The 25,695-nt window shown below is 41.9% G+C and overlaps 2 protein-coding genes across 2 annotated transcripts; both read right to left on the bottom strand.

Moving 5' to 3' along the window:
- Positions 1–3,148: 3,148 nt before the first annotated feature.
- Positions 3,149–7,291, bottom strand: LOC135233156 (C-C motif chemokine 19-like). The gene is made up of 4 exons (XM_064296412.1): positions 7,148–7,291; positions 5,753–5,876; positions 4,731–4,845; positions 3,149–4,210 (listed from the first exon to the last, which is right to left on the bottom strand). Exons 1-4 carry the CDS (start codon positions 7,206–7,208, stop codon positions 4,181–4,183), a joined length of 330 nt encoding a protein of 109 aa, XP_064152482.1. The 5' UTR covers positions 7,209–7,291; the 3' UTR covers positions 3,149–4,180.
- Positions 7,292–12,135: 4,844 nt separating this feature from the next.
- On the bottom strand, positions 12,136–16,007 carry LOC135233155 (C-C motif chemokine 4 homolog). Its single transcript, XM_064296411.1, has 4 exons — positions 15,749–16,007; positions 13,613–13,733; positions 13,148–13,293; positions 12,136–12,714 (listed from the first exon to the last, which is right to left on the bottom strand). Exons 1-4 carry the CDS (start codon positions 15,807–15,809, stop codon positions 12,701–12,703), a joined length of 342 nt encoding a protein of 113 aa, XP_064152481.1. The 5' UTR covers positions 15,810–16,007; the 3' UTR covers positions 12,136–12,700.
- Between the last annotated feature and the right edge of the window lie 9,688 nt (positions 16,008–25,695).

Below are 25,695 nucleotides of genomic sequence, written 5' to 3'. Positions count from 1 at the left end.
TACACATACACACACAATACACATACACAGACATGCACACACACTCACACGCATGCACACACACGCACACAAACGCACATATACATGCACATATAGTACACATACACACACATGCACACACGCACATGCACACGCACACACACGCACATACACATACACACATAGTATACATACACACACGAACGTGCACACACACGCACACGTACACGCACACACACACACACACGCACATTCATCCAGGCAAACATGCAGTTATGAAACTTTCAACTTTTTACAGAGTGTCTGTAAATGTAAATATGACTGTATCAGTGTTCAATATCATGATGAGCAGTATGAAAGCTCAAATGTGACAAAATGAAGTAGATAAATTGATAAAGTAAATAAGCAATGAAGTAAATGTACTGATAATGAAATAAGCAATGCAATAGATCGTGAAATAAATAAGCAATAAAATATATCAATTATTTTATGCCTCTTTTACTTCATCACATTTTTAGTGTGGAAGGACACTTTGCACAATGGCTCTTTTATTAATTTTCTATTTATTTCAATGCTTATTTATTTTAGTGCATATTTATTTCAGTGCGTATTTACTTCCACTCCAATTTATTTCAAAGTGTATTTATTTCAAAATGACTCAGCCTGTCAGCCAACCTGGAAGGGGTGGGGTTCAGCCATGATCATAGAGGCAGTGTAAAAATAGGTCACGCCCCCATTGTGGGGGGAAAACAATCTGGCACTCCATATAGTTAGCATAAGCAGTCATGCCAAAATGTTGTTGTGTGGTGGGCTGTACAAAAATCTGTTGCCCTCCATATAGTACTAGCAGTCAATGGATTATCAAGATTGTCCACTTTTTTCTCCTCATTGGCTCTGGTTAATGCATGGGAAGACATCAAACTTAGAATCGGTGTTCTTGGCGTTGTTATTTGCACAACCCACCACACTTTTGACGTGTTCATAATCTTGGTAATCCACTGACTGCTAATGTTAATTAGCGATATGGAGCGCAACGGATTGTTTTCCCCCACCATGGGGGAGTGGTCTGTTTATGCACTGTACTCATAGCTGACCCCGCCCTATCCATGTTGACTGACAGGCAAAGTCATTTTGAAATAGATACGCGTTGAAATAAAGGCTTGTAGAAATAAATACGCAAGTACATTAATAAAATGTGCATTTGTAATCTGTATTTATTTGTTTCATTGCTCATTTATTAAATGAATTATTTATTTAATCATTTCATTATCAATGCATTCATTTCATTGTTTATTTTATTATCACTTTATTTATTTAATTTGGACAACTTTATCAGTCTACTGGAAAAGTATATGGCAATACCCCTGACGGAAAAGCGTGGGAGAGCTCTGATATCTTGCATGCTCAAACTTGTTTCCTGTTCCCCAGCCCAGAGTGCTATCTCTGCTTGCTCACACTGTCATTCAGACCGTGATGTGTCACAATAGGAAATGAATAATCGGAAAAGGAATCCTGGTCTGTGCCCCATTGTTGCATCACAATCAAATGGAGACTTCTCGTTGCCGTGGCAGCATTTGATTTCCAGTGCTAGTTTATACTGGAAAACACAGACTTTTCTGCCTTTTGAAAATATGCTACTGTCAGGTGCTATTCAAATGCAATGCGAGGCTATTCCATCAGAAGGGATTGGGGAATTGTACATGGACAAATAAAAAACAAAAACAAAAACACAACAACAACAAAACAGATAAACACCCCCAAACAGTAAAATCAGGAGGAATCTATTTTGTATAACAGCTTTTTGGGATTGTGTTTACGTTGCACCCTCTATCTGTATTTATGGCTCAATGAAACACAAAGTCTGTTCTTCCCCTTAAGAAAGTGCTCTTAAATCAAACAGTGTGCTTCCATTTGCTACGTCCATTTGCTGTGAATCTGGTCCCGTGGAATAGTACAGAGGACACCGGTGGACGAGGAAGTATGTGTTCTCTCCATCATCATGTTGAAATGTATGAAAACTACTGTTTTTATGAGGATGATGATGATGATTATAATAATAATTGATGTCCTCAAGACTGTTTTTCCAGCTGCAAGCTTAACAATGATCTCATTTTTGTAGTGTGTGTTTTATATTGTCCTGATGGGTCGTATGTTTGTGTGTGCGTGCATGTGTGCGCACGTATGTGTGTGCCTGTGTGTGCCTGTGTGTGTGCACGTATGTGTGTGTGTGTCTGCGTGTGTGTGTGTGTGTGTGTGTGTGACATGACATGAAACCTGCGAGACCTACAGATCGAGGTCGGCCCCAGGGGAAATGTGATAAGTTTCCGCAAATTCAGCCTTGTACTGTTGGTGTTTTCCGTCAAATTCTGAAGGAATGTTTTGAACACTTGCAGATGCTACTATTTAAAGATGCTTACAAGTAAGTCCATAGACAAAACATGTCAAGAGGAACAAACCTTGAAAAAGTCACTGATAAGTCTGAATGATTGGTGGAGGCAAGAGCAATACAGAATCCTTTTTGTATAGTATGTCCCATCGAGCCGATACTTTGCACATAGCTTTTACAGTGCCGTGAATAAGAACATTTGCTAATTACCTAAATGTAAATGCAAACATGTTAGAAGGGAATCCAGAGCTAGACAACAAGAGCAAGAGCTATCAGCATGTACTGTAGCAGAGGTTATTTCTGAGTTTATGACAGACTGTGGCAAAGCGCTCTGGCAGTGCATATCTGCAATGGTTGCTCAATTTGCCAGGGGGTAAAGAATTTATTTGCTCACAAATCAGTGGTTAAAGTAAGGTGCACCTGGAGTCACAAATTGCCATTATTTGTCAATGTATTCCATCATCTCTTTCAAAAATAGCACAGAACATAGACCATACAATTTCAAGTAATGTCACTGGCTTTTCTCCAGCCCTGTTTGTGTTCTGTGAATGGAATAGGGTGAATATGCTTTTGTTTTTTTGTTTTTTTACCAGGTGTCTTTTTATGTGGTAAAGTCACATCAAAAAGCCCTGACACATGCATTATCTGACTGCGTCCTTTGTGTCTTCTTTGAAATTACCCTTCGCTCTTACAGGTAATGGCAGGTTGTGTGCAAGGGAGCTCATTTTATCCCCTTCACTGCTCACCCATATTTGTGACCAGACAGAACAACAAAGAGATAAATTTGGTGGAATAAGTGTTCTTTATTTTTTTTTAAGACCTTAGAGGACTCAGATGGCACAATCACACGTGAATGTGCAAAAACAACACAATTATTAAAACTCAAGAGAGATTGATTTCATATCCCTGTCTGGAAAAAAAGTACAGTTTGATTTAGAGCTCACACATTGCATAGAGCTGTAAGCAGTATTGTGTTAACATAATTGACCTTACAATATAAATTGTTGGTTTGTTTGGCTGACCTTACATTTACTGGTTATACATGTGTCTTCTGTGCCTTCCTGGCGGTATTTGTACTTTAGAATTCCTAAAAGTAACTTTTGTGACTGAATATAATGCAAAGCTGTTTCAGCTGTTTATGACCTAATACAATAAGGGAGGAATAATTACGATCTGGATTGGATAAAGCCTCATCAACTCGAAAGTGGGTGAAGTTATGCTACCATAGATATGAGCTCATTGATCTGAGCTGATCATACCTTTTAATTTGGGTCAGACAAGTCAGTGATGGGCAACATTTGGTAGCACTGCTCTTCTCAGTCTAAGAGTAAGACTAAGTAATAGTCTTCTCAAAGCCTAATTCCCTCCACTGGGAAACTGGCTAAGAGACAGAGCTCTCGTTAATTAAATTCCAAATTTGACTTTATTAATTACATAATATTGTCTGGAGCACTGATATGATCTAAAAGCTGGAACTTTTGTAGCTCTCTAGAGTTGGAAAGAATTTTGGCCAACAGCCACTACATCTTCTTGTTATAGCACACAAAAGAGTTAAACATTCAGTTAAGGCATTATGGTACTAAATGCTATTATCTTTTTCATTATTATTTATTTCTAAAATATTTTTTTACGGAGTCCGCCTCTTGATTGCGATAGATAAAGAACATAAAAGTGCATCAGTTAAAAGAACTGAAGTTCTTTGAAAGTACGGAATTCACATTGGTTTAGCTTTTTTTGCTGGATGCAGTGAGGACTGTAGAGGATAGCTGCTCCGAGAACACCGTCCCACTGCAGAGTCACAGCCGGTCTGCTCCGTTACTCCTGCAGCCCCTGACACCGCTTCGGCTGCGAAGGCAAAGGAGATAGTGAGAATCAAAGGTAGAGAAATGCACATGCATGGACGCGCACATGCAAAATTATGCACGTGTATGTGCGTGCACATTCATACACATGCAGAGGCATGCATGCATATATGTACGTGCATGCACATGCACGATTGTATGTGCACATGCATTTGCACACACACACACACACACACACACACACACACACACACGCACAAATGTGTGCACTTGTAGACATATCCACACTTAATGCACAAACAGTAACATCACCACGATAATGTAAAAGGCCAGTCCTGAAAACTCAATTTTTCCTTGTTTTCTTTTTATGTAATTAACGGTATTGTTTAGCTGGTCTTGTGGTGAGCCGCGGTGTGGGTTAAAACGCAATCGTATTTTTGAGGAAGAGATTAAGGCACACAGCCACTTCCCACTCCAGCACTTGTGAAACTAGACTTGCTGGCGGCAAGGCGAGACTCCTACAGCACTCGAAGCCAGCTGGCAGCGTGACAGAATGACTGTACCCGGAAGCTTTTCTCCCTGCACCACTTCAGCTTGGTGTCCACGGCGACCATCAGATCCTTGACCCAGCGCGGGTTCGTCGGAGCGCACAGCTTCAGGTTTCGTAGGCTGGTGAAGCTGAAATGCGAAAGTGACACATTTTTATTATGATGTAACATTCGTCTAGCACAATTCAAGATACTTCCCCCCTAGTAGGGTGGAGATACATAGGAATCCATTTTATATGTGCATTAAATCATATTAATGGGCTATTTGCACAAATCTGTCATCTCATCTTGCTGTGAGATGTCTACATACAGTGAGATACTGTATAACCTAAGGATTTCCAGGTTTGATTTCCAGGTGAAATTACTCCCTTGAGCAAGGTCCTTAACCTGAATTGCATCCTTAACCTGCATATCCAGCTGTTTAAATGGATACTATCTAAAAAAAATGCAACAGTTGTGTAAGTTGCTCTGAATAAGGGTGCCTGCTAAATGCCAGTAGAGTCACATGATTTTTAAAAAAAATCTAATGTTTTCGTTTCTAGTCTTTCTTAACTCTCAACAAATCATCATCTGTGTCACTGCAACTTCCTTCAGTTCAGAAGGGTGTGTTAAGTTTACAACTATGTGATTACAACGCTCTTAACTGAACATTCCAACGCTGATGCAACAATCACTACTGGTAACTGAATGCAACAGAGTTCTAGTACACTGACTTTGAATTAATTAAAAAAAAACCTACAAAGCCTACTATTCTAAGGGTCATAGAACAAAAATGTACCTCCGCTGCACCATCATTTCTAGAAGTGTACAATCCAGCTTTTGAGCCCTAATGCAGGGGACACACATTCAACTGGAGCCCCCCTCCCTGGGTGACACCGTGGCTAATCATGCCTCACCCTGCACGTCATCAAGTCACAGTCACTGTGACTGTCAGGATTTTAATGCAGACTGCAGGGCACTTAAGAACTTGATCAGCAGCCATCTCTGTTTCTCCTGCATGCGCTGTACGAGAAATCCCGCGCCAATAAGGTACTCACACGACAGCGTTGATGTCACAGCCTTGACCCTTGACCTGCTTCTCGTAGCCCTTGACAATTCTTTTGGGTATAGGTTCCTGGCTGACTTTCAGGCAGCAGTCCAGAGCCTGTTCTCCCTGAGTCACTGTGGAGGGGGGGGGGGGGTTACAGGGGTTGCCAGTCAGTCAATCATCCAATGAAATTGTCAATCTGTAAATTAACTGATCAAATCAGTAATTAATAACTCAGACAAGCAAACAATTAAGCAAGCAAATAATTGATTATTCAACCAATCAATTGACCAATCAATAAATCAAGCAATCAATCAGTCAAACAAAACTATTCAATCAACCATCAATCAATCAATCAATCAATCAGTGAAGCAACCATCAAATCATCCAAATTACAAATGAATTTGACAATCAAGAAAAGATATCACACAAGCAGTCAGTCAGTCTGAGAGCATTTGACCAGTGAATCCCCAAAAGACCTTATCTGGGTGCTTTTTGTCAAGCATAGGAATCTAACTGCATGTCATTTGAGATTTGTATACTATTTTCTTCGTCTGAAATTTTGACAGATCAGAAATTGAATATATAAAATACTGTTTTGGTTGGATCAAATTTCTTCTGATTCCTTTTTTGTTTTGCCAGGTTTATGGCTCTGAGCCAATCGTTTTATTGCAGACTTTTTTCTCAGCTTGAATTAATTGAGCGCGTGAACAAGCAAAAGGATTTTGTTTGTTCACAATTGAATATTGTGATTGCTGAAATTTGTTTGCTGCCTCGTTTGTTTCCCTAAAGTTGGCAGGCTGGTAACTGTGAAATTTTATTTTAGCAGTTTCACCGAACAGAGCGTTAACCCATGAGCCCGTGTTTGCAGACGACCCCCTGCCCTGAGAAGGCGTCGCCACAGCAGAAGGCTGTCACACTTTTAAGAAGTTTTGCCCATTTCTCTCAGTCAAAGCAACCCTGCTGCAGTTGTGCTTTCCCTCAGGTGTTTGCATTCTGACCTTATCTGGAATAAACAAATATGTGCACACACACGCACGCACGCATGCACACACACGTACACACGCACGCACGCGCACACACACACACACATAAATACTCAGATGGAGCTACATGACTTCACTCTCTTATTCACACACTCTCTCACTCATTCACTCGTGCACTCACATAATCACTCACTCACTCACTCACTCACTCACACTCTCAGTTGCCTATTCACTCGTTCTCATCCACTCACTCACTCACTGGCTCACTCACTCATTCATTCATTCAAATTCCACCACAATCACTTATTCACTTCATTCGTGGACGACGAAGCACGCATACACACACACACACACACACACATAGGGTTTCCCAGTAACGCGCACACCCACACGCACTCAAAGTCAAACAGAGCACTTACAGCTGGAGCAGCAGAACAGGCAGAGTAACCCGAGGCAGAAGGCAGAGGCGTATGAGGCCATAGCTGCGACGCGGGTGTTCTGGGATCAGTTTCTCCGGCACACGACGACGTGACGCTTCCTGTTTAAATGTGCGCGAGGTCTCTCCAGCCCTGCTCTGGGTTCGATGACTCCGGCCGCCTGGTTTTATAGCCAAGGACACTGTTAAGTTTCACTTTCTTTCTTTGCGCCTCCCCACACCCCCCATTATCAATCTCTTTCTTTTTTTTCCCTCTTTTCAGAAAGTGCCCTGGACCTTTTTTTTTTTTTAAAGACATCCAGGGGACATTTGAATGAAGTATTTATTTTAATCATCATCATTTCTCTAGGAAGGGGAGGGGAGTTCCCCTCGATCGGCCACCACCAATGTAAAGACATTAAAAACCACCTGAATTCCTCCTGTTTCAGGGCAACAAGTAAACACAACTGCCATATTGGCAATGTTCCATGGCTGCATAATTGCTGTCGCCCTTTTAAGGGAAAAAAGCAAGAATGACAACAATCTGAATCCATTGAAGTACTCCGGCATCATACTCAATAAAAATTAATTTCTGTTGCTTGAGAAAGAAAAAAAACACTTTCCACTTACACATCGATCATTCAGGTCAAACGTCAGTCTCAGTTTGTCGTTTGTTTGTAGTTATTTACGAATACATGTACACTGTGAAATAATTGGCTGAAAATTTACAGAAAATAGCTGGATTCTAGTTTCAATACTTTTACAGAAGACTTCACAGAAATTTACTCTTTAACCTATTCACAGTAATTTATTGTAACATATTCACAGAACATTACAATTAAATAACCAACCAGGACACCACAAAACCCCCTATGTTCTCCAGTGAGTTTTATGTGGTATTTAATGACCACAGTAAGTCAGTTCCTTTTATTCCGGTTTATAAGATCACATCCAAAAGGCAGCATCTTCAACAACCCAGAGTCCCCATCACTGCCCTGGGGCATTAGGGGAGTATTTGACTACAGGGAAGATCACCCCCTACTGCCCCACCAATAACAAATCCAGGTGGTCTCCCAACCAAATACTAATTAAGCACACACTTGCTTAGCTTCAGCAAATCAGCACGAGCAGGGTTCATGGTCGTAATGGCTGCTGCAACCAGCACAAGTGTGTAGCACCTACCTGGGTGATGCACGGCAGCCATATTGCACCAGAACGCTCACCACACATCAGCTAAGCAAGTAAATAAACAACAAAGCCATAAAACCTCCAATGTATACATACTATACAATCCAGTCAGAAATGTCTACACTGACATCCACTTGTAATCAACTAATTTTCTCAGAAAAGTGCAAACTCTGGTTGAAGCCAGCTCTCTTCTTTGATTTTGAGCCGCTCTCTGGATTGATGCCCAAGAATAACCTGTAAACAAACCTGTGAAGGCCAAGATGAAAGCTTACGGTTTCACAGACATCTTTGGCATTGTTTCTCCGAGGTACATACAACAAAGAAAATTACTGAAAGCCAAGTGAGATTGATGCCACATTTATTTCACCACACAACAACGTAGCTTGATAAACACGACTCCTCCGAAGCAATGCAGTCGTGAAATGCTGAATTAAACTGACAAGTTGAGTAATAATTTTGGTATAAAAATATGCTAAATCAAGTGATGCCTGCTCCCCAAAATGTTTCACATCAGCGCTTTGACATCAGATATCAGTTGCTTACAAAGCTAATTCATAAGCAACCTTAGTTCAAAAGAAAATGATACATTACTACTGTAGACCCAAGAGCTCATCCATTCATTGACCATATGACAGCTATGCTAAAGTGGTTTACCTTAGCAGTTAGCTCCTTAATCTCACGCAACGCACTCTAGCTACGAGGCCTTACAAGTGAAAGCACAACCATCTCAGTAACAAGATAAAAAATATAGCTACATATATAGCTATATGTGTTACAGTCATAAAGGGGAAGCCACTGTTAGTAAATCTGAACACTGTAATGAAACTTAATGCTGTTTAATACTGACGGTATCTGTCTGGTAGTTGACTCTACCGCTTGTCGGTAGTTTGCCGTCAGTGCCACTTCACCAGGTTTCGACCATGACCGCCATATCCCATAATGCTGTGCGGCCCAGTTAAATCTAAATTTCACCATATATTTGCCTAGCCTGCATTGATTTCACAGTAATATTCTGAGTGCATTGTGAAATGGCACTATTAAAAATGGTAAAATCCAGGCAACCATTGATTGGAGAAAAAATGTGTCTGATCTTTAATATTTTCATATAATCTGAATGGCTTTATACTCATATACATTATATTGTACACCAAGTCTCATCCCCGTGTAGCTATCATCGAATGTCGACCAGCCAGTCAATGCAAAGTACATAGATAAAAAGAAACTTTGCAAAGGGCGTTTGGTACAACATTGTAATTCAGCACTATAGAGGACTGCAGAAAGACTGGCGGCGCCAACTCAGTCAGGTGGTTTCTGATCAACAGGCTATTTTTATTCAGAACCGAAACCGGCACTGTGAATGTTTAGAGGTAGAATCAGGGATGTGGGCAGTTTGGTTTGAGGATACCCGACGCCAGTAGTCTTTCAACAAAGCAGACTGTATGTCTTGCTGTCCTCGGTTGTTTGGAAATGGTGAAACTGGCCATGAATTGCCTGCAAAATCACAAATTAGTGATTAGAATGTTAACTTAACATTCTAATGCTGATGTAATAATCACTACTGGTCACTGAAAGCAATGGCATTCTAGAACACTCGCTCAGAATTCTGCAAAAGAAAAAATATTTTCCTAATGAATTCTAAGGAAGGGGTTTGTAGGAATGTCTGAGTTGGGTGAACTAGTACACAGCTTGCCCTACGACAGCAACATATCCCCATCTCTAGTACGCACACTGTCATACAGCACTCTCTAAGACTACAACCTGCAGTCTGGTGCCAAGTTTGCCAGAACCTAGACTGGGGATTCCCAAGGTCTCATGTTCTCATGCTTGTTTGTCTTTCACATGTTTATGTGACAGGAGCACATGCATGTAGCATAAAAACCACCTGATAGATATCCTGGATTTCAGAAGCATGTACGTAGCATTGCCACTGATGGACGTACGCAGGTTCAAGTGAAGGTCTGACCTTTACTGCGGTGTCCTGGAGTCTGCTGGGATATTATGCGGAACATTGTGGCCAGAGTTCTGCAACTGCACGCTATTAAACAAGAACCCATGAACTAAGTTCCCGTGTTTCGACACTTACATGCCTGGGGTGGCAGTGCAGCATATTGGTCACAGGGGAACTCAGCTTACAACTGCTAGTTGAAAAACAAGTTTTGGTTTTCAATTCCCACCTGGGGAATTTTCAATTGTAAAGAACGCAACCTGTGTGAACTCCGCCACATAAAAGCAACAGCTAAATTCCTGAAATGCGATGTGATGTAATGGAAAGTTCTAGTTCTACCCCTTAGTGAACATTCACATTGCGATTATCAGAAATGTTTCAGCTTTAGTGGGAGTGACGAATGGATTGTAGCATATCCAATGACAGAATGTTATGATGTATCGTGTATCTGATTGACCCAATGCGGATGGATCCTGACCGGATGAAAGGACTCTCTCATGTTGGAGATCTACTCTGGTGGCAAAGTGCAGCATACAGGAAAAAAAGGTGTTCTGAGGTTCTCTGTGAAATAAGTGAGGTGAGATTTTTTACGGGAAGTCTGGCTTATTGCTCAGAATACCCCCCTCTTCCCCTCCTGTTTTCACTCCAGGACTCCTCACATTTGGGAAGTCATAAAAATTGGATGACTGGGGGTGCTTTCCAGGACCCTGTGCTACAAGGATTACCAGCTGTAGTATTTCTGGCAAAGGACATGACTATTTCTAAAAGATGTATCTGTGTGTGCACATATAATGCTGAAAGGATCCCTTAACAAATTGTCTGGTTGCAATGTCTTGCCACAAAACACGACTGTGCTACTTGGTGTGACTGCTGGATTTCTGGGAGTCATAGGATTGCCTTTCCAGTAGACTTTGGCAGAGTGGGGGCGAAGGCTGTAGGCACCAGAAAATCTTTCAGGAGAGGAAAGCTGCTGAGCGAGAGCAAACTGTTTCAGTTATCCAAACCATTTCTGGAAGAGATTGCATTACATTACATTTATTTGGCAGACACTTTTATCCAAAGCGACGTACAAAAAGTGCATTTCATGGTCATGGACAACTACAAAACAAAGGTTCGATAAGATACAATACTTATTTTGTACAGCTATTTCTAGCCAAGAACACTATATTGACCTAACCTCTGCAAAGCCAACTAGCATACAGTCCATGAAAAAAAACCCAATCGGACATTTTTAGGAATTTAGAAATCCCACCTGAATGGATATTTTAATTCCCAAATACAGGAAATGCCTGGGAAAAAAGGACGTCTTGTTAGCCTAATGAAAGCACGCCAATTAATTTGCCTAGTTTTTTGTTATGAATTGGGTGCATTAAAGAGAAAACAAATACCTGCAGATCCTATAGCTTGCCAGGACCAGGGTTACAGGACCCAGTCCTAGCAACAAAAAAAAAGGTTGATATTGGAGTGGTGTTGGAGGGCCAGCAGAGGGCACTGTTCACCTCTGGGCCAAATAAAATCCCATATCACCAGTGTGGTGATGGCAACACTGTGCTGTAGGATGTGCGGTCCATGCAGATTAATCATTGCACTGAGCTTATGACTGTGGTTATGAACCCTTTGAAGTGTCGGTTTTATGGAATGTATGTTTTTTTTGGTTAATTTAAAGTTTGATTGTTACCAGTAGTGATTGTTACATCAGAATTAGAACGTTCAGTTAAGCACATTCTAATCAGATATTTGATTAGAATGGATGGCTTTGACCCTTTTACCTTAGAGGGGTAAAGCAGAGCTTTCCTTATTAATTAAAAATGATTATACATACTTGGGTTATTACTTTGTGTAGTCATTACGATAACACATCTGAAATACATTTTTATTGGAAGAAAACATTTTTTTAACAACGTAAGGACAAATGAAGGCATGAATTCACATTTTAAATTTTAAGCAATTAACAATAATATTTCAGTTTGAGCCCATAAATTTATGGATATAATGGAACTGGTGCATGCATCATCAAACAAAGCTGGTTCCAGTGCTATCCATAGCAGGAGAGAGTGAATCAATGGTTAATCTATGTTTGAAAAGCGAACTATGACAGTAATCAAAAGTGTCCGATACGTTGGTCACACACATTTCACGTGATATTTAATACAGAATATAATATAGAAACACAAACAAATGAAATAATTTTGATATGTATTAACAAATGTTATTATTGTTCACAAGTTTTTACACAGCCAGTTAATTACAGCTATGGTTCATGAATTATAAAAATAAAATGAATATCAGCGATGAATTCTCAAGATAGCTTATGGAAAGAGCTGGCAATATGTTCCTTGGTTTGTGGTAGTAGAAAGCTGGGCTGTATTAAATATGAGCTTTACTGCTGGGCTTCAGGTCTTCAGACACAAGGCCTGACTGGCCTTACTGCTTGACTCCTGAATAAAAACAGATGATGCTGTGAGGGAAAAATTGGCAGCAGATGGAAGCCATTTTGTTTCAGATTTAGTGATGCGCTGACATGACATTTTTTTTTTGGGGAGGGTGGGGGGGGGGTGTCAGTAACAGCAATTATCATTTGAGAACAGAACAGAAAATAGAAAGGGGATGTCTAAAACGTTTACTGTAAAAGCTTACTGTGTGTAAGCCATTCAAGAAATCAGCTGTGGTCCCAATTTCAAACAAACAAACAAAAATCTCAGATTGCCATATATTTTTTATGTTTCTACATGAAGCACCCAGTTAAGAAACTGAATGGGGAACTGGAGAAAATCAACATGCAGCAGTTTAGTCAAAACAGAACAAAAACCAGCACACAAACTGGTATCTGAAGGGCTAGAACTTTGCGCCAGGTCATAGAATGGCTCTTACCATTTCTCTTCCTCCTCTGCGATTTCTCTTTCTTCGCGGAAAGGCACCCCGGCTCTTTTGGAGAAATCTTACAAATGGTCTTGGACACCCAGTCGTTCCTGGTCGGGGGAGGGGCGCACAAAGCCCTGCCCTTTTTGGTGATGAACCTGCAGCCAGAGTTCAGGGTTACAGGTATAAAGCCTGAGCAGGTGAGAAGGACAGTGATCGGCTACACCTCAGGCATCGGGAGCGCATGAGCTGGCACGGAAAGAATTGCACTAACATGTAACACATAAAATACATGCGCCTTTATGTACCTAAACACTACAAACAACACGGTGGAGGTATTGGTTGCTTTGCAGGCAGTGCTGAGATATAACCAATAAAAAAAAGAGGCAAGTGACTACGAAATGCATGCACACAAATGCAAATTTGAAACGCGCGCATCTGAAATAATGGTCGTCCCTGATCTCGAGTGACACTTACACGGTGGCTGCAATAGGACAGCCTCCCTCTGCCGTCTGCATGCTGAACGATGCCACTATCTGGCGGGGGATGGGCACGTTGCTGGTGGACAGGCAACAGTCGAGCGCTTCGTCCGTGAAGGCTGGAGAAAAACCAACACCTGCAATGTTAGGCCTGTTCTACATGCTACGTGCTTAAGCTATTCGTTTTCATAAATGTCATGGCTAAAGGAGTTATGTATCTGCACTCTATGGTATACTGGTAAGGGGTATATAAGGCTCAAAAGTAAAAAAAAAAAAGATAGTAATAAGTTTTTAACTTAAACTATATTTCATAAAGCCCACGTAGTGTTGTCATAAGCATGACATAACACGTGTTACAACCAGCCACGACTGCATATTACAGCTTATGACCAACGTTAAAGCGCTGTTATAAGACTATTTTGAATTGTGCACTTGAAGATTAGACGCATTTCCACGTTCGAACATTGCGTATTGTTTTCTTGAAGAACCAGTCTGTCTCAGTTTCCTCTTTCCAGTTGAGACATCTCATCTAATAGCAGTCCGCATAAAAAGGTCAAGTTGTGTGTACTAGACCGCAGCTGCACAGGAAATCTCATTCATTAACGCTAAGCAGCCAAGAGCACTTTAAGCGTGAGAACAAATCAGATTTGTATGCAGGATTGTTCTCCTTTTTATGTAAGTTTGAATGCTTTCATTGGTCCGAGTGGAGCAGTATTACAGGAATGCTGCTGCCCTTGAGATCTGGACTTTCCAGGGTTTGAAAACAGCTAAGGGAAGTAGATGGCAGAAGGAAGGCCATTGCCCTTTGACACCTAACCTTGCAAGCATTTCACTGCGTTCTGGAAGAAATTAAGAGCCAGGACTGCACAGCATGACACATTTACCATCAAAAATGACAAAGACTTGAATGTCAAACAGATGAAACAACAATTTTTATTTTTATTTTACTGCTGCAGTAACCCAGAGTGACAGAATGCTGTGTCCTGTTGATAAACATAAGTCTATCTCCATAGAGGCATTCTGAGTAAACAAATCTTAGCCTTGTACTGTAGTTTGACCTTCCAAGGTTACACCCAGACCAAAGGCTCTCACACAAATCTACTCCAGGGCTAAAATCTAACTAAATACTTATTCTTAAACTGGGCTTTGAACTGATGGGATACGATACTGGTCTGTGCGTGTTCTGTGACTGGTCCCTTTTGGGTGCACAGTAAAAAGTCCAGTGTTAATTTAACTCTAACAATGTTAATGCAACTCTTAAAAGATGAGATTTGGTCCCACTCTAGAACAAATGTTACGAGTCTTATGAACTCTTAATTCATTTGTTAAGAGTCAAATTAACACTATTCAAATTTAATTAACATTGGAAATTTTACTGTGTGGTTCCCAGTGTTTTGTCCTGGGCCTCCATGAACTTTGAAAGAGATACAACTTGAGCTTTCTGCAGCAGCAGAAAGGCAGTGGTTCCAAAGAGTTTAGAATCCAGGACCGACCAAATGAGCGGACACATTTACTGCGACCCACCGCCTTATTTACAATATTGGTTTCCATGTGGACATGATTGATTATTTTCGCCTTGTGCCAAAAAAACTTGATTTTCGGTGAACAATGGATTAAATCACTGCAGTGTTTTATTTGACTGATGGAAACTGGTTTAACTTGTCTGATATAAATGGCATTGGAAAGCGAACGATTTTCTTTTTTTTCAGATTTATGACCTGCCTCAGCCCCTGTAATTACCACCCAGTGGGTCCCATCTGACAGTATAGGAATCTACGTGTGCTAAGCAGTATTAGCGGTACCTTACGGAATCGATTCACCACTATTAATTTTGAGTCCCTTTCACATGTACCAACATAATTATGCCTGAAGCAGAGGGACTCTTTCTAGAGATTTGTGAAAATAAATGTAAAGAAAAAAATATATATACTGCACAGGCAGTAGGGTAAATCGGCTGCATATCCCCTAGTAAACCGTAAAAATATAGCACATTTCAATTTGACAATAGCCCCACCACCACCCCTCCCCTATGTCTAAATCCTTCAGGTTCCACTACGCAGCACAGCAGGATGTGCAAAACCACCGTGCAAAGTACTGACATTCACTTGTGGTTCAGTTCAGTTCAAGATCTCACCTGCTGTGTAGCTGCAGAAGACGGAAGCCCACAGGAAGAAAGATGCTGCTTGGAACAACATGCTGCTCTGGAGTGTCTGTGTGTGTGTGTTTGACTGAATGAGTGAGTGTGTGTGTGTGTGTGTGTGTGTGTGTGCTGCTCAGGCCCGAGGCTCCACTGAGTCCAGGTAACGGAGCACAGGTATATATACACAGCAGAGCTGCTGAGCTTGTTTCATTTTCGTTGTTGTCACGAAGCTACTTGTGAGTTCAGGGAAACTTATTCTAAATACCTGAAGCTGAACACACCTCTCTCTCTCTCTCCTTCTCTCCCACTCTCTCTCTGGAGGATGGGGGGTGGCATGCTGTTTGAGATTTCTGTGGTGATTTCATAATTTAAGGGGCGTGAAGCATCAATCATACCACGCTTGTTTTTTTTTTTTTGTTTGTTTTTTTGTTTTTTTTTTAAATACTGCAGCTTGCCTTTCAAACATCAAACTTTAACGAAAACGGCAAACTTTATTAAAGAACCCATGACTTGCTTTTGTAGCATGCAGTACACGCATTTGTTCATCTTGAATTTGTGTATGCTATTTTGAAGTCTTCAAGCAATTGCGGGTACACTGCCATGAATCCTGGGCCACTTACAAAACATGTATAGATGACATTCATACTATTCCACCCTATTGATGCAGATCCACGTCTAGACTGGGGACATTAAATCATTACCACTCTTCACTGCATTATCGGCATCTATAAGCAGTAATTGTCTCATATTACCTGGTTAATTATTGTTTGGCTGTTATTATTACTTGGTTATTCTTATATTTTGCTCGATTGCTCATTTTGTTGTGTTTATATGCTTAGCATGAGATTGAACATGAGGAGAGATACCACCATACACCTACTCCTTGCAGGTGATATACTGTAAGTTTTGTCCGCAGACACAGACTGATTTTGAAAGCTTTTTCGATTATGGATGTTTGTGAAATAATTATAAGCATCTATTTGTGTGTGTGTGTGCGTGTGCGTGTGAGTGTGTGTGTGAAATCTGAGTCCTCATCTGTGGATAAACGATAAACTCACTGTGATTGATGGCGCATGACTAGAGAACTAACGATTGGTCTTTTTTTTTTGTTGGCATAAAGTACTATATAATTATGTGTTGTCTATGCTACCTTCTGAAGTATATTTCATCTGTAAACTGGCATGTGTCACATGAAAAGAAAAAATAACTGATGTTTGCTTCTGAGAATAATTACCAAGGCTTAATAGGGGCTTTAATTTCATAACTCATTTTAAACTTTTGACTCGGCCAAATTCCTTTTTTCAGAGCCAAAATATCATGTACAGTAAATAAGCCTCCTCAAGCCTTGATAGGTGAAGTCCGACCCAAATAAAACACCCAAACCAGGGAATGTCAGGTTACAGTGTTTCATATATAGTTCTAGGTAGATGTAGATATCAACCTTGGAATTTACACTATGAACCACACTGTTTCTTGAATTCAAAGGTCATGTACAGTACCTACAGGAAAGTGCACATTTTCAAGTTCATTTTCTTTATTGTATGTTTACCCTGTGCCAATAGGAGTGTGTGTGTGTGTGTGTGTGTGCCTACTCAGAATACACTGCATGACCTACTCAGACATACACTATATGACCAAAAGTGTCTGGACACCCCTTGGTCTGGGGCTGTTTTTCATGGTTTTGTCTAGGCCCTTTATTTCCAGAGAAGGCAAATCTTAATGCAACAGCATACAATCACATTATAGATGATTCTGTGCCTCCCCAGCATTTTGGGGAAGGCCCTTTCCTGTTTCAGCATGACAATGTTTCCAGGCACACACCGAGGTTCATATACTGTAGAAATGATTTAAGGTCTAATCGCCCAATCAGTGCCCAACCACACTGTGGCAAACACGCCTGCCACAGGCCACCGAAGTGGCTTTTCTTGGGGCCCTCCAGCACAGAGACACAGGGAGAAGATGTTAAAACAGTCCACGTTTATTTGCAAGGGTCGGCAAGATGTTATAGCCGAGGAGCAGATGTTAACACACTGTCATGACAGAGAGGCTCCCCTGTGTGGGTGGGGATGGCAGATTTAACCTGTGCGCAGTGATTACCTCACTACGCACAGGTGCAGCCACTCCTGTTCCTGGGTCCAATTAGCCTGGCCAATTATCTAATTATTAACCAATTATCCAATTGGCCAGGTCTAATTAGCTTGACCCAGGCAGGTGTGGCTGCTTAAACCAGCCATCCCCACACCACATACCCCCAACGCCAAACTGAGGCCAGGGAGAATCCCTGGCCGAAGCCTACTCCCCCCCCCAGCACTCCAACCAAGCGAGAAAAAAAAAACGAAACAAAAAAACCAAGCGCCCTTAACACTTTAAGGGCCCCGGAACAGTCCAGTGCACAGCCGTGACCCTCCCCCGGATGATGAGGCAGCCCTCCCCCCTCCTCCCTCTCGGAGCGCGGGGATTCCTGGGCTGCTCAGCTGGTTGGTGGGGATGTCACCGGCTTGGGCTGTTCCAGGGGCTGTGGTGGGGTGGTTGGGCTGGTGGGCTGGCTGGGCTGGCTTCCTTGTGGCGCTGGGGACCAGGAACCCTTGCAGGTGTGGTGGCCGCCAGTCGGCTCTGCTGGAAGGCTGGTGCAGGCTTTCCCCTTCACGGGCTCCGGGCAACCCAACCAGGCCAAAACGATGAACTAAAACAACCAACAGACAAGAAAGGAAGCAATACGGCACGGCCACTGCTCGTGCGCCGCCCGTAGCTGACCCGCCTTCCCGGCCAAGTCCAGCTCACGGCGCGACCACCTCTCGTGCACCGCCCGTAGCTGACCTGCCTTCACGGCCAGGTCCAGCTCCCCAGCGTCCCAGCTGAGGATCGCTTCCTTCCCCTCCGTGGTCATCTCCCGCTCCCCGTTTTTGGCCTGGAGGATCCGCCCAAAGCCCTGTCAGGAACACCGCAGCTGTTCCTCCTCCAGTGTGCTTCCTGGCTGGCCCTCCTGTGCCTCTTTCTTGTGCCGGAGAAGCCCCACGTTGGGCGCCACTGTGGCAAACACGCCTGCCACAGGCCACCGAAGTGGCTTTTCTTGGGCCCTCCAGCACAGAGACACAGGGAGAAGATGTTAAAACAGTCCACGTTTATTTGCAAGGGTCGGCAAGATGTTATAGCCGAGGAGCAGATGTTAACACACTGTCATGACAGAGAGGCTCCCCTGTGTGGGTGGGGATGGCAGATTTAACCTGTGCGCAGTGATTACCTCACTACGCACAGGTGCAGCCACTCCTGTTCCTGGGTCCAATTAGCCTGGCCAATTATCTAATTATTAACCAATTATCCAATTGGCCAGGTCTAATTAGCTTGACCCAGGCAGGTGTGGCTGCTTAAACCAGCCATCCCCACACCACACACACTAATACTATTGTGGCTGAATGAAGACAAATCCCCAAGGTCATGATCCAAAATCGAAAACCTTCCCAGAACAGTGGAGGCTGTTATAACATACTTTTGGCCATGTAGTGTGTGGTGAACTAACCCCGTGTTAGGATTGGTTACATTTTAAAATGGTAAACTGCAAGTATGGTCATGGGTAAACATTGTGATTGGGAATCACAAGAGAGAGAGAGAATAGCATGTAAATAGGGGAAAATAGGGGAAAAGGAAGTTTCTAGGGAGAGAGTGTGGCGCCACAGGAGCTGCACGATTCATGTTCTAGCTATTTGTCTGTCCGCACTTGCATTTTATTTTAAAACCTGTATGTCCTAAGCAGGGACATAGCATAGTGTAGTTTGCATTGGTCAAGGAGTGCACATGCTATACAGCTGCATTTTCACCAAAGTAAGCAACACTTGAATGCAGGATCTTACAGTATGTGAGGTTAGGAATTGATTTGCCCTGAGTTTAGGAGGGTAAATGAGTTCCTAACCTAGTGTAAGGAGAGCATTGAGCTGAACATGTAGGGAATAGCCATTGTGTGCTTGTAGCGGTACTTTACAACTTGTTTCCCACTTCTCTGATGTCACCTCCTTGAGTTCCAGAACAATCTTGTTTTGTACCGAGCCTTAAAGGCACTTAGGAGCTCGTTTATGCTTTATAAACCGACTTTGGGGTTCTGGAAGCATTTTTCAAAACCATGTCCGTAGTTTCCCATAGAGCCGAAATCTCTGCCAGATTGGGATCTGGTACGGGTGCATGTTTTTGGGAAGGACCCACCTGCCACGCCCCCGCTCCAGATGAGTAGACTGCTGCTCCCGGCTGAGAGATGGGGGCCTTTGGCAACAGCTTCCCTTAGGGCGGGATTGCCCGGAAAGGAATGGAGCGGTAATTGCTAAAAACGTGCCAAAACCCAAACGACCGCCAACGCTTCAAACAAGTATAGCAAGTCAACTGAGGACAAAAGTTGTATCTGCAGACATGGCCTTTGAAGGTTTGGAAGGCAGGGTGGGGGGGGGCTAGGAATGTGGTTATTTTTTTGGACATAAGCTTTCCATGGTGACACAATACAGGGGGCTCCAGAATTATTGGCACCCTTGATAAATATGCACTAAAAATGCTAAAAAAAAATAGCTAAACTAAAAAATAATACAGCTATTGACATAAGCTTTATTTTCCAACATGTGTAAACTAGTGTGCTTGATTAATGATTCATTGGAATCAACAAAAGTCTTAAATTTTTTAATTAAAAAAAATGTTTCCCCAAAAAACAGGTTCCACAATTATTGACACCCCTGGTTTAATACTTTGTGAAAACACCCCTGGCAAAGATGTCAGCCATGAGTCTTTTCCTATATTTTGTGATACGTTTAGAGAACACATTTGGAGGGATTTTTGGCCATTGCTCCATGTAGAATTTTTCAGAATCATTGATATCTTTGGGTTTGTGCTTATGGGCCCCCGCTCTTCAGGTCAGACCACAGGTTTTTGATGGAATTTAAGTTTGGAGACTGAGATGGCCATTGGAAAACATGGATGTTGATTTCACTTAACCATTCCTGTTTAGATCTTGATGTATGCTTGGAGTCATTGTCCAGCTGGACAATCTACCTATGACTAAGTCCTAGCTTCTTAGCAGTGACAACCACATTTTCTGCCAGAATTTCATGGTACTTTGTTGAATTAATTGTGCCATTGATCTAAAATAGTGCCCTGGGTCCACTGCCAGCAAAACATCTCCAAAATATCAATGACCCACCTCCATATTTGACCGTAGGTATGAGGTGCTTCTCCTGTATGCATTCCTCTTTTGCCGCCAAACATGTCGATGGTGTGTATGGCCAAAACGCTCAATTTTGATCTCATCTGACAATAGCACTCTCTTCCAGTCATAATTCCAATGAGGTCTGGCAAACTCCAGATTCTTGGTTTTGTTTATTGTGCTCAGTAAGGGCTGTCTTCGTGCCACACTTCCATAGAGTTAGTTGGTATGGAGGTGCCATTTTATGTTTTTTTTAGACTTGTTGACCGCAAGAAATAAACCAATCTCTGCAATTCTTATACAGTGATCCTTGGCCTCCCTCACCGTCTTCCTCACCGTCCGTGGGGACACCATGCACTTGCTTCTTCTTCCTGGCAAATTTGCAACCATTCCATATGTTTTACACCTTTTTATTATTGCCCTTACAGTGCTACGTGGTATGTTTAACCGTGTATGTCTTTTTTTGTACTCATTACCATCGGTCTCTTCTGAATTGACAGCTATTTGGCTTTTCCCATTCTGATGGATGAAAAAGGGATTTTGTATGCTTGTTACCTAATTTTTTATTCTCTAGTGAAACTGGAAGTGATGGAATGACACAATATAGTTCCTTTGGACTGAGATGAACTAAATTGTACTGCCAATTTCATTTTGTTTGATTTTACTTACAACAATTGTTAGGGGTGCCAATAATTATGGCACCTATGATTTTCAGAAAAAATTAGATTAAACATTGAAGCATGAGAGTAAATGTATTGAAATAAAAGTATATAGTTTTCCCATATGTTTGAACATAACATATAGATTATTATCTGTGTCATTTATTATATGCAGCCTTTTTTCTTCATTTTTATTAAGGGTGCCAATAATTCTGGAGCCCACTGTAGGTGACCCCACCGCTCAAATGTCCTGTCACTTGCCACCGTGAACACATTTATGCATTTGCATTTAAAAGCCACCAAGTCTGGCATTTCACCTTGCAAATCTCAGTTTAAACAAGCATGTACTTGGACACTCAAATGGTTAGAGGAAAAAAACGGGGGCGACATAGCTCAGGAGGTAAGACCGATTGTCTGGCGGCCGGAGGGTTGCCGGTTCAAACCCTGGATGTGTCAAAGTGTCTTTGAGCAAGACACCTAACCCCTAATCTGCACTGGCGAATGAGAGGCATCAATTGTAAAGAGCTTTGGATAAAAACGCTATATAAATGCATTCCATTTACCATTTACCAAATGTATAAACACCAAGCGTGTGCAGAACTGAGACCAATTTCTCTATACTTTGGCATGCTCAACCAAATGCCTGCCCCGCGTTTTTTGTGCTCTTATCACTTTTTAATTGGATTTGCGTGCAGGGACATCCCAGAGTCGGCAGGTGCTGGAGTTTGTGGCACACGTTTGTGTTATCTGATGGATCATATGAGGTGCATCAATGTGCCATCTTGAATTAGTTGGGTGGCACGCTGAACCATCTGGTTACTCTAGGACAGTATCTGGTTCCTCTGTAGAATTGTATGACAGTATCTGGTTCCTTTATGAAATCCTATAACAATATCTGGTTCCTCTGTAGTATCTTATACAGTATCTGGTTCTTCTGTGCAATGTTATAACAGTAGTTTCTCAGCAGAATCTTATAACAGTATCTGGTTCCTTTATGAAATCCTATAACAGTATCTGGTTCCTCTGTAGTATCTTATACCGTATCTGGTTCTTTTGTAGAATGTTATGACAATAGTTTCTCTGCAGAATCTTATAAAGGTATCTGGTTCCTTTATGGATGGAATCTTATAACAGTATCTGGTTCCTCTATGGAATCCTATAACATTATCTGGTTCTTCTGCAGGGCGGCACAGTGGTGCAGTGGGTAGCACTGTCGCCTCACAGCAAGACAGGTTTGAATCTCAGCCTGGGCCTTTCTGCATGGAGTTTGCCTGTTCTCCCCGTGTTCGTGTGGGTTTTCTCCGGGTACGACGGTTTCCTCCCACAATCCAAAGACATGCAGGTAGGCTAATTGGAGACCCTAAAATTCCCATAGGTATGAGTGTGTGAGCGAATGGTGTGTGTGCCCTGTGATAGATTGGCGGCCTGTCCAGGGTGTAATCCTGTCTCTCGCCCGATGCACACTGGGATAGGCTCCAGCACCGCATGTGACACTGCCCAGGATAAGTGGGCATAGATAATGGATTGATGGGTGGTTCTTCTGTAGAATCTTATAACAGTATCTTGTTTCTCTGTACAATCTTATCCGCTTATTAAGCCGTGACGTATCGACCCTCTGATAATACTGTTTCTGGGTCCAAGCCTCTACTGCGTTGGCTGAGGTCTTTTCAACGTGCCGCAGTGCTGTGTCCCTTGTTGTTTGAATAGATCTGAGTCCAAAAAAACTATTCAGTTGTCATTTTACCGCTTTCCTTGCGATGAGTAAGAGAAGAGGAAATGGCTGCAGTTGATAATTAAGTTCTTAAACGAATTAAGAAAAACAAAGTTTGGCGCCAGTGGGTGCTAAGGTTAATTAGCTAGCTGTTTACATCCTACCTGTCCTTATCAGTTCTCATTATGCATATACATTAGTGCACAACCTGTATAAATTATAGTTTATTATTACTGTACACCTGCTACCATATATTCTTACCACTGTAAAAATACCACTTACCATTATATGTAAGGAATAAACCGTGACGGGCTGTCTTGTTATTGGAAAATAATGGTAGTTTTACTATTTGCCCCGTTGTTAAGCAAAAACCTCTGGTCGTTAATTCTATGAAACCAACAAAAAAATAGTTCCTTCTTGTTTTATGCCATACAATTCAAACCAATTTTGGTCATTTTTGCCATTACATTATTTAAGAAAACTACATGAAACTACATGGAACCATAACTCAATCAAATTAATCTCCCTAGCTCTGTCTTGCTTTTTAAATGGTGTGGTCGCGCAGTGGCGGAAGAAGGAAGTGATCGTGAAAAGGTACACAGGTTCGGGATCTGAAGGAGCATTTGGACCCGGAAATGGCAAAACGTCACGCATGACGTCAGACTTAACAAGCGGATAGCCGCATCTAGTTCCTCTGTAGAGTTCTATAAAAAGTGTTTGGTTCCTCTTTAGAATCTAATGACAGTATCAGGTTCTTCTTTAGAATCTTATACCAGTATTTGCTTCCTCTGAAGAGTCAAGTCCTGTATTGGTTTATGGACTGCAAGAGTGGTGTTCACCTGCACACACTATTCTGATATTGACCAGACAGATACTGAACAAGGTCATAATTAACCAGACTCACACCAACAACTTGCAATATTGCAAAAATATTTCATTATGAAATTATTTACATTTTTTTATGTAAGCATGCATGCACGGTCAAAAGACAGTTGCCTTATTGAGATTCAAGCATGCTTAACGGACATGGAAAGTTTCCATTGTCCTGTATTAACTGTCATATGAACTTATGCCAGAGAGTGTTGCTGTGGATGCCATGGGACTGTTTTAGCAATGTAATCCAGCTTCCTCATCCTATTTGCTGATTGAAGCAGTCTTGGCTATGTTTCATTTTTTTTTTTTCGTTCTGGCATCATACCACTAAAAGAAATCCCCTTTTGACGTTCCAAGAAAAGCAAGAGTGGTATTTTCGAGAAGAGAGTTGTCTGTCTGCCAGATCTATGGCGTTGTAGTTTGTAAATAATAATAAGGCCATCCCTTTACTGTTATAGTCGTAAAAAAGAGGTGAGCCAACCATAAGGAAGTCAGTGGAGGCTGGGTGGTATTTTCTTTTTAAATGATATGCGGCTGTATGGGTCTTTTACATTACAAAATAAAAATAAAAATAAAAAACAGCCAAACAAATGTCAAAGAAAAAAGACATATTCCTACTGGTTGCAATGAGTCATGTGTGATATATTGCCAAATGTCTTCATCTAACACATATTTCTAGCTGGCTAGGCTTCTCAAAGGATTTAAAAAATTCTGAAAAATAAAACAATTGATTTCACTAGAAAGAATTCTGAAACAAACCCAGGGTTATGTTGCAACTCTGTCATTTGAGTGATGTCTGTTTGCACAGAACTTCACTTTCCTGACCACGTCACCACCCAGGCACGGTGGGGCAGAAGGGATGGGAATTTTAGACAAATTCTGAATGCAGGGTGGATTTGCCATAAAACATCTCACAAGCAGATCTCCATCAGAGGTGCCGGGGGATGTCCATAGATCAACCTAACCTGCTATAGCTCGGGGTATCAGTGTAATCATCTGCACCAAGGTCTGGCACCAGATCCTGACCATCACAGCGATCCAACAAGATTTATTTATTTATTTATTTATTTCACTTTTATTTATCCAGGGTAGTCACATTGCGATTGAAATCTCTTTTGCAAGTGAGCACTGGAGCCGACATGTCTTCAGACAGCGGGAAGAAACTGGACTACCTGGAAGGAACCCAAATAAAAGCAGGGAGAACGTGCAAACTCCACACAGGGAGGATCCGGCCGGACGGGAAGTGAATCCGGAACATTCTAGGGAGGCAGCAGTGCTAACCGTTGCACCACCATGCCTATCTAATCACTATTACAGTTCACCTCAATGGGCTAATTTAGAGGCCTGTGCTAAGTACAGATAGTAAGCCCTTGTGTTGTTTCAGGCACCCCTTGCATCCCCTTGGTAACAGTCCACTTTATGCACTCATTTATCAATGCAACTAAGCAGAAGCTAAATCCCCCCTCAGCAAGATGTTGGGTCATTATCTTCCTTGGTGACGGCAAAATGGATTTCCTGAATT

The sequence above is a fragment of the Anguilla rostrata genome, chromosome 10 (genome assembly GCF_018555375.3).
Source record: "Anguilla rostrata isolate EN2019 chromosome 10, ASM1855537v3, whole genome shotgun sequence".
Classification (NCBI taxonomy): domain Eukaryota; kingdom Metazoa; phylum Chordata; class Actinopteri; order Anguilliformes; family Anguillidae; genus Anguilla; species Anguilla rostrata.
Note: the sequence above shows the minus strand (reverse complement) of the source record. Positions and strands in the feature narration are given on the sequence as shown.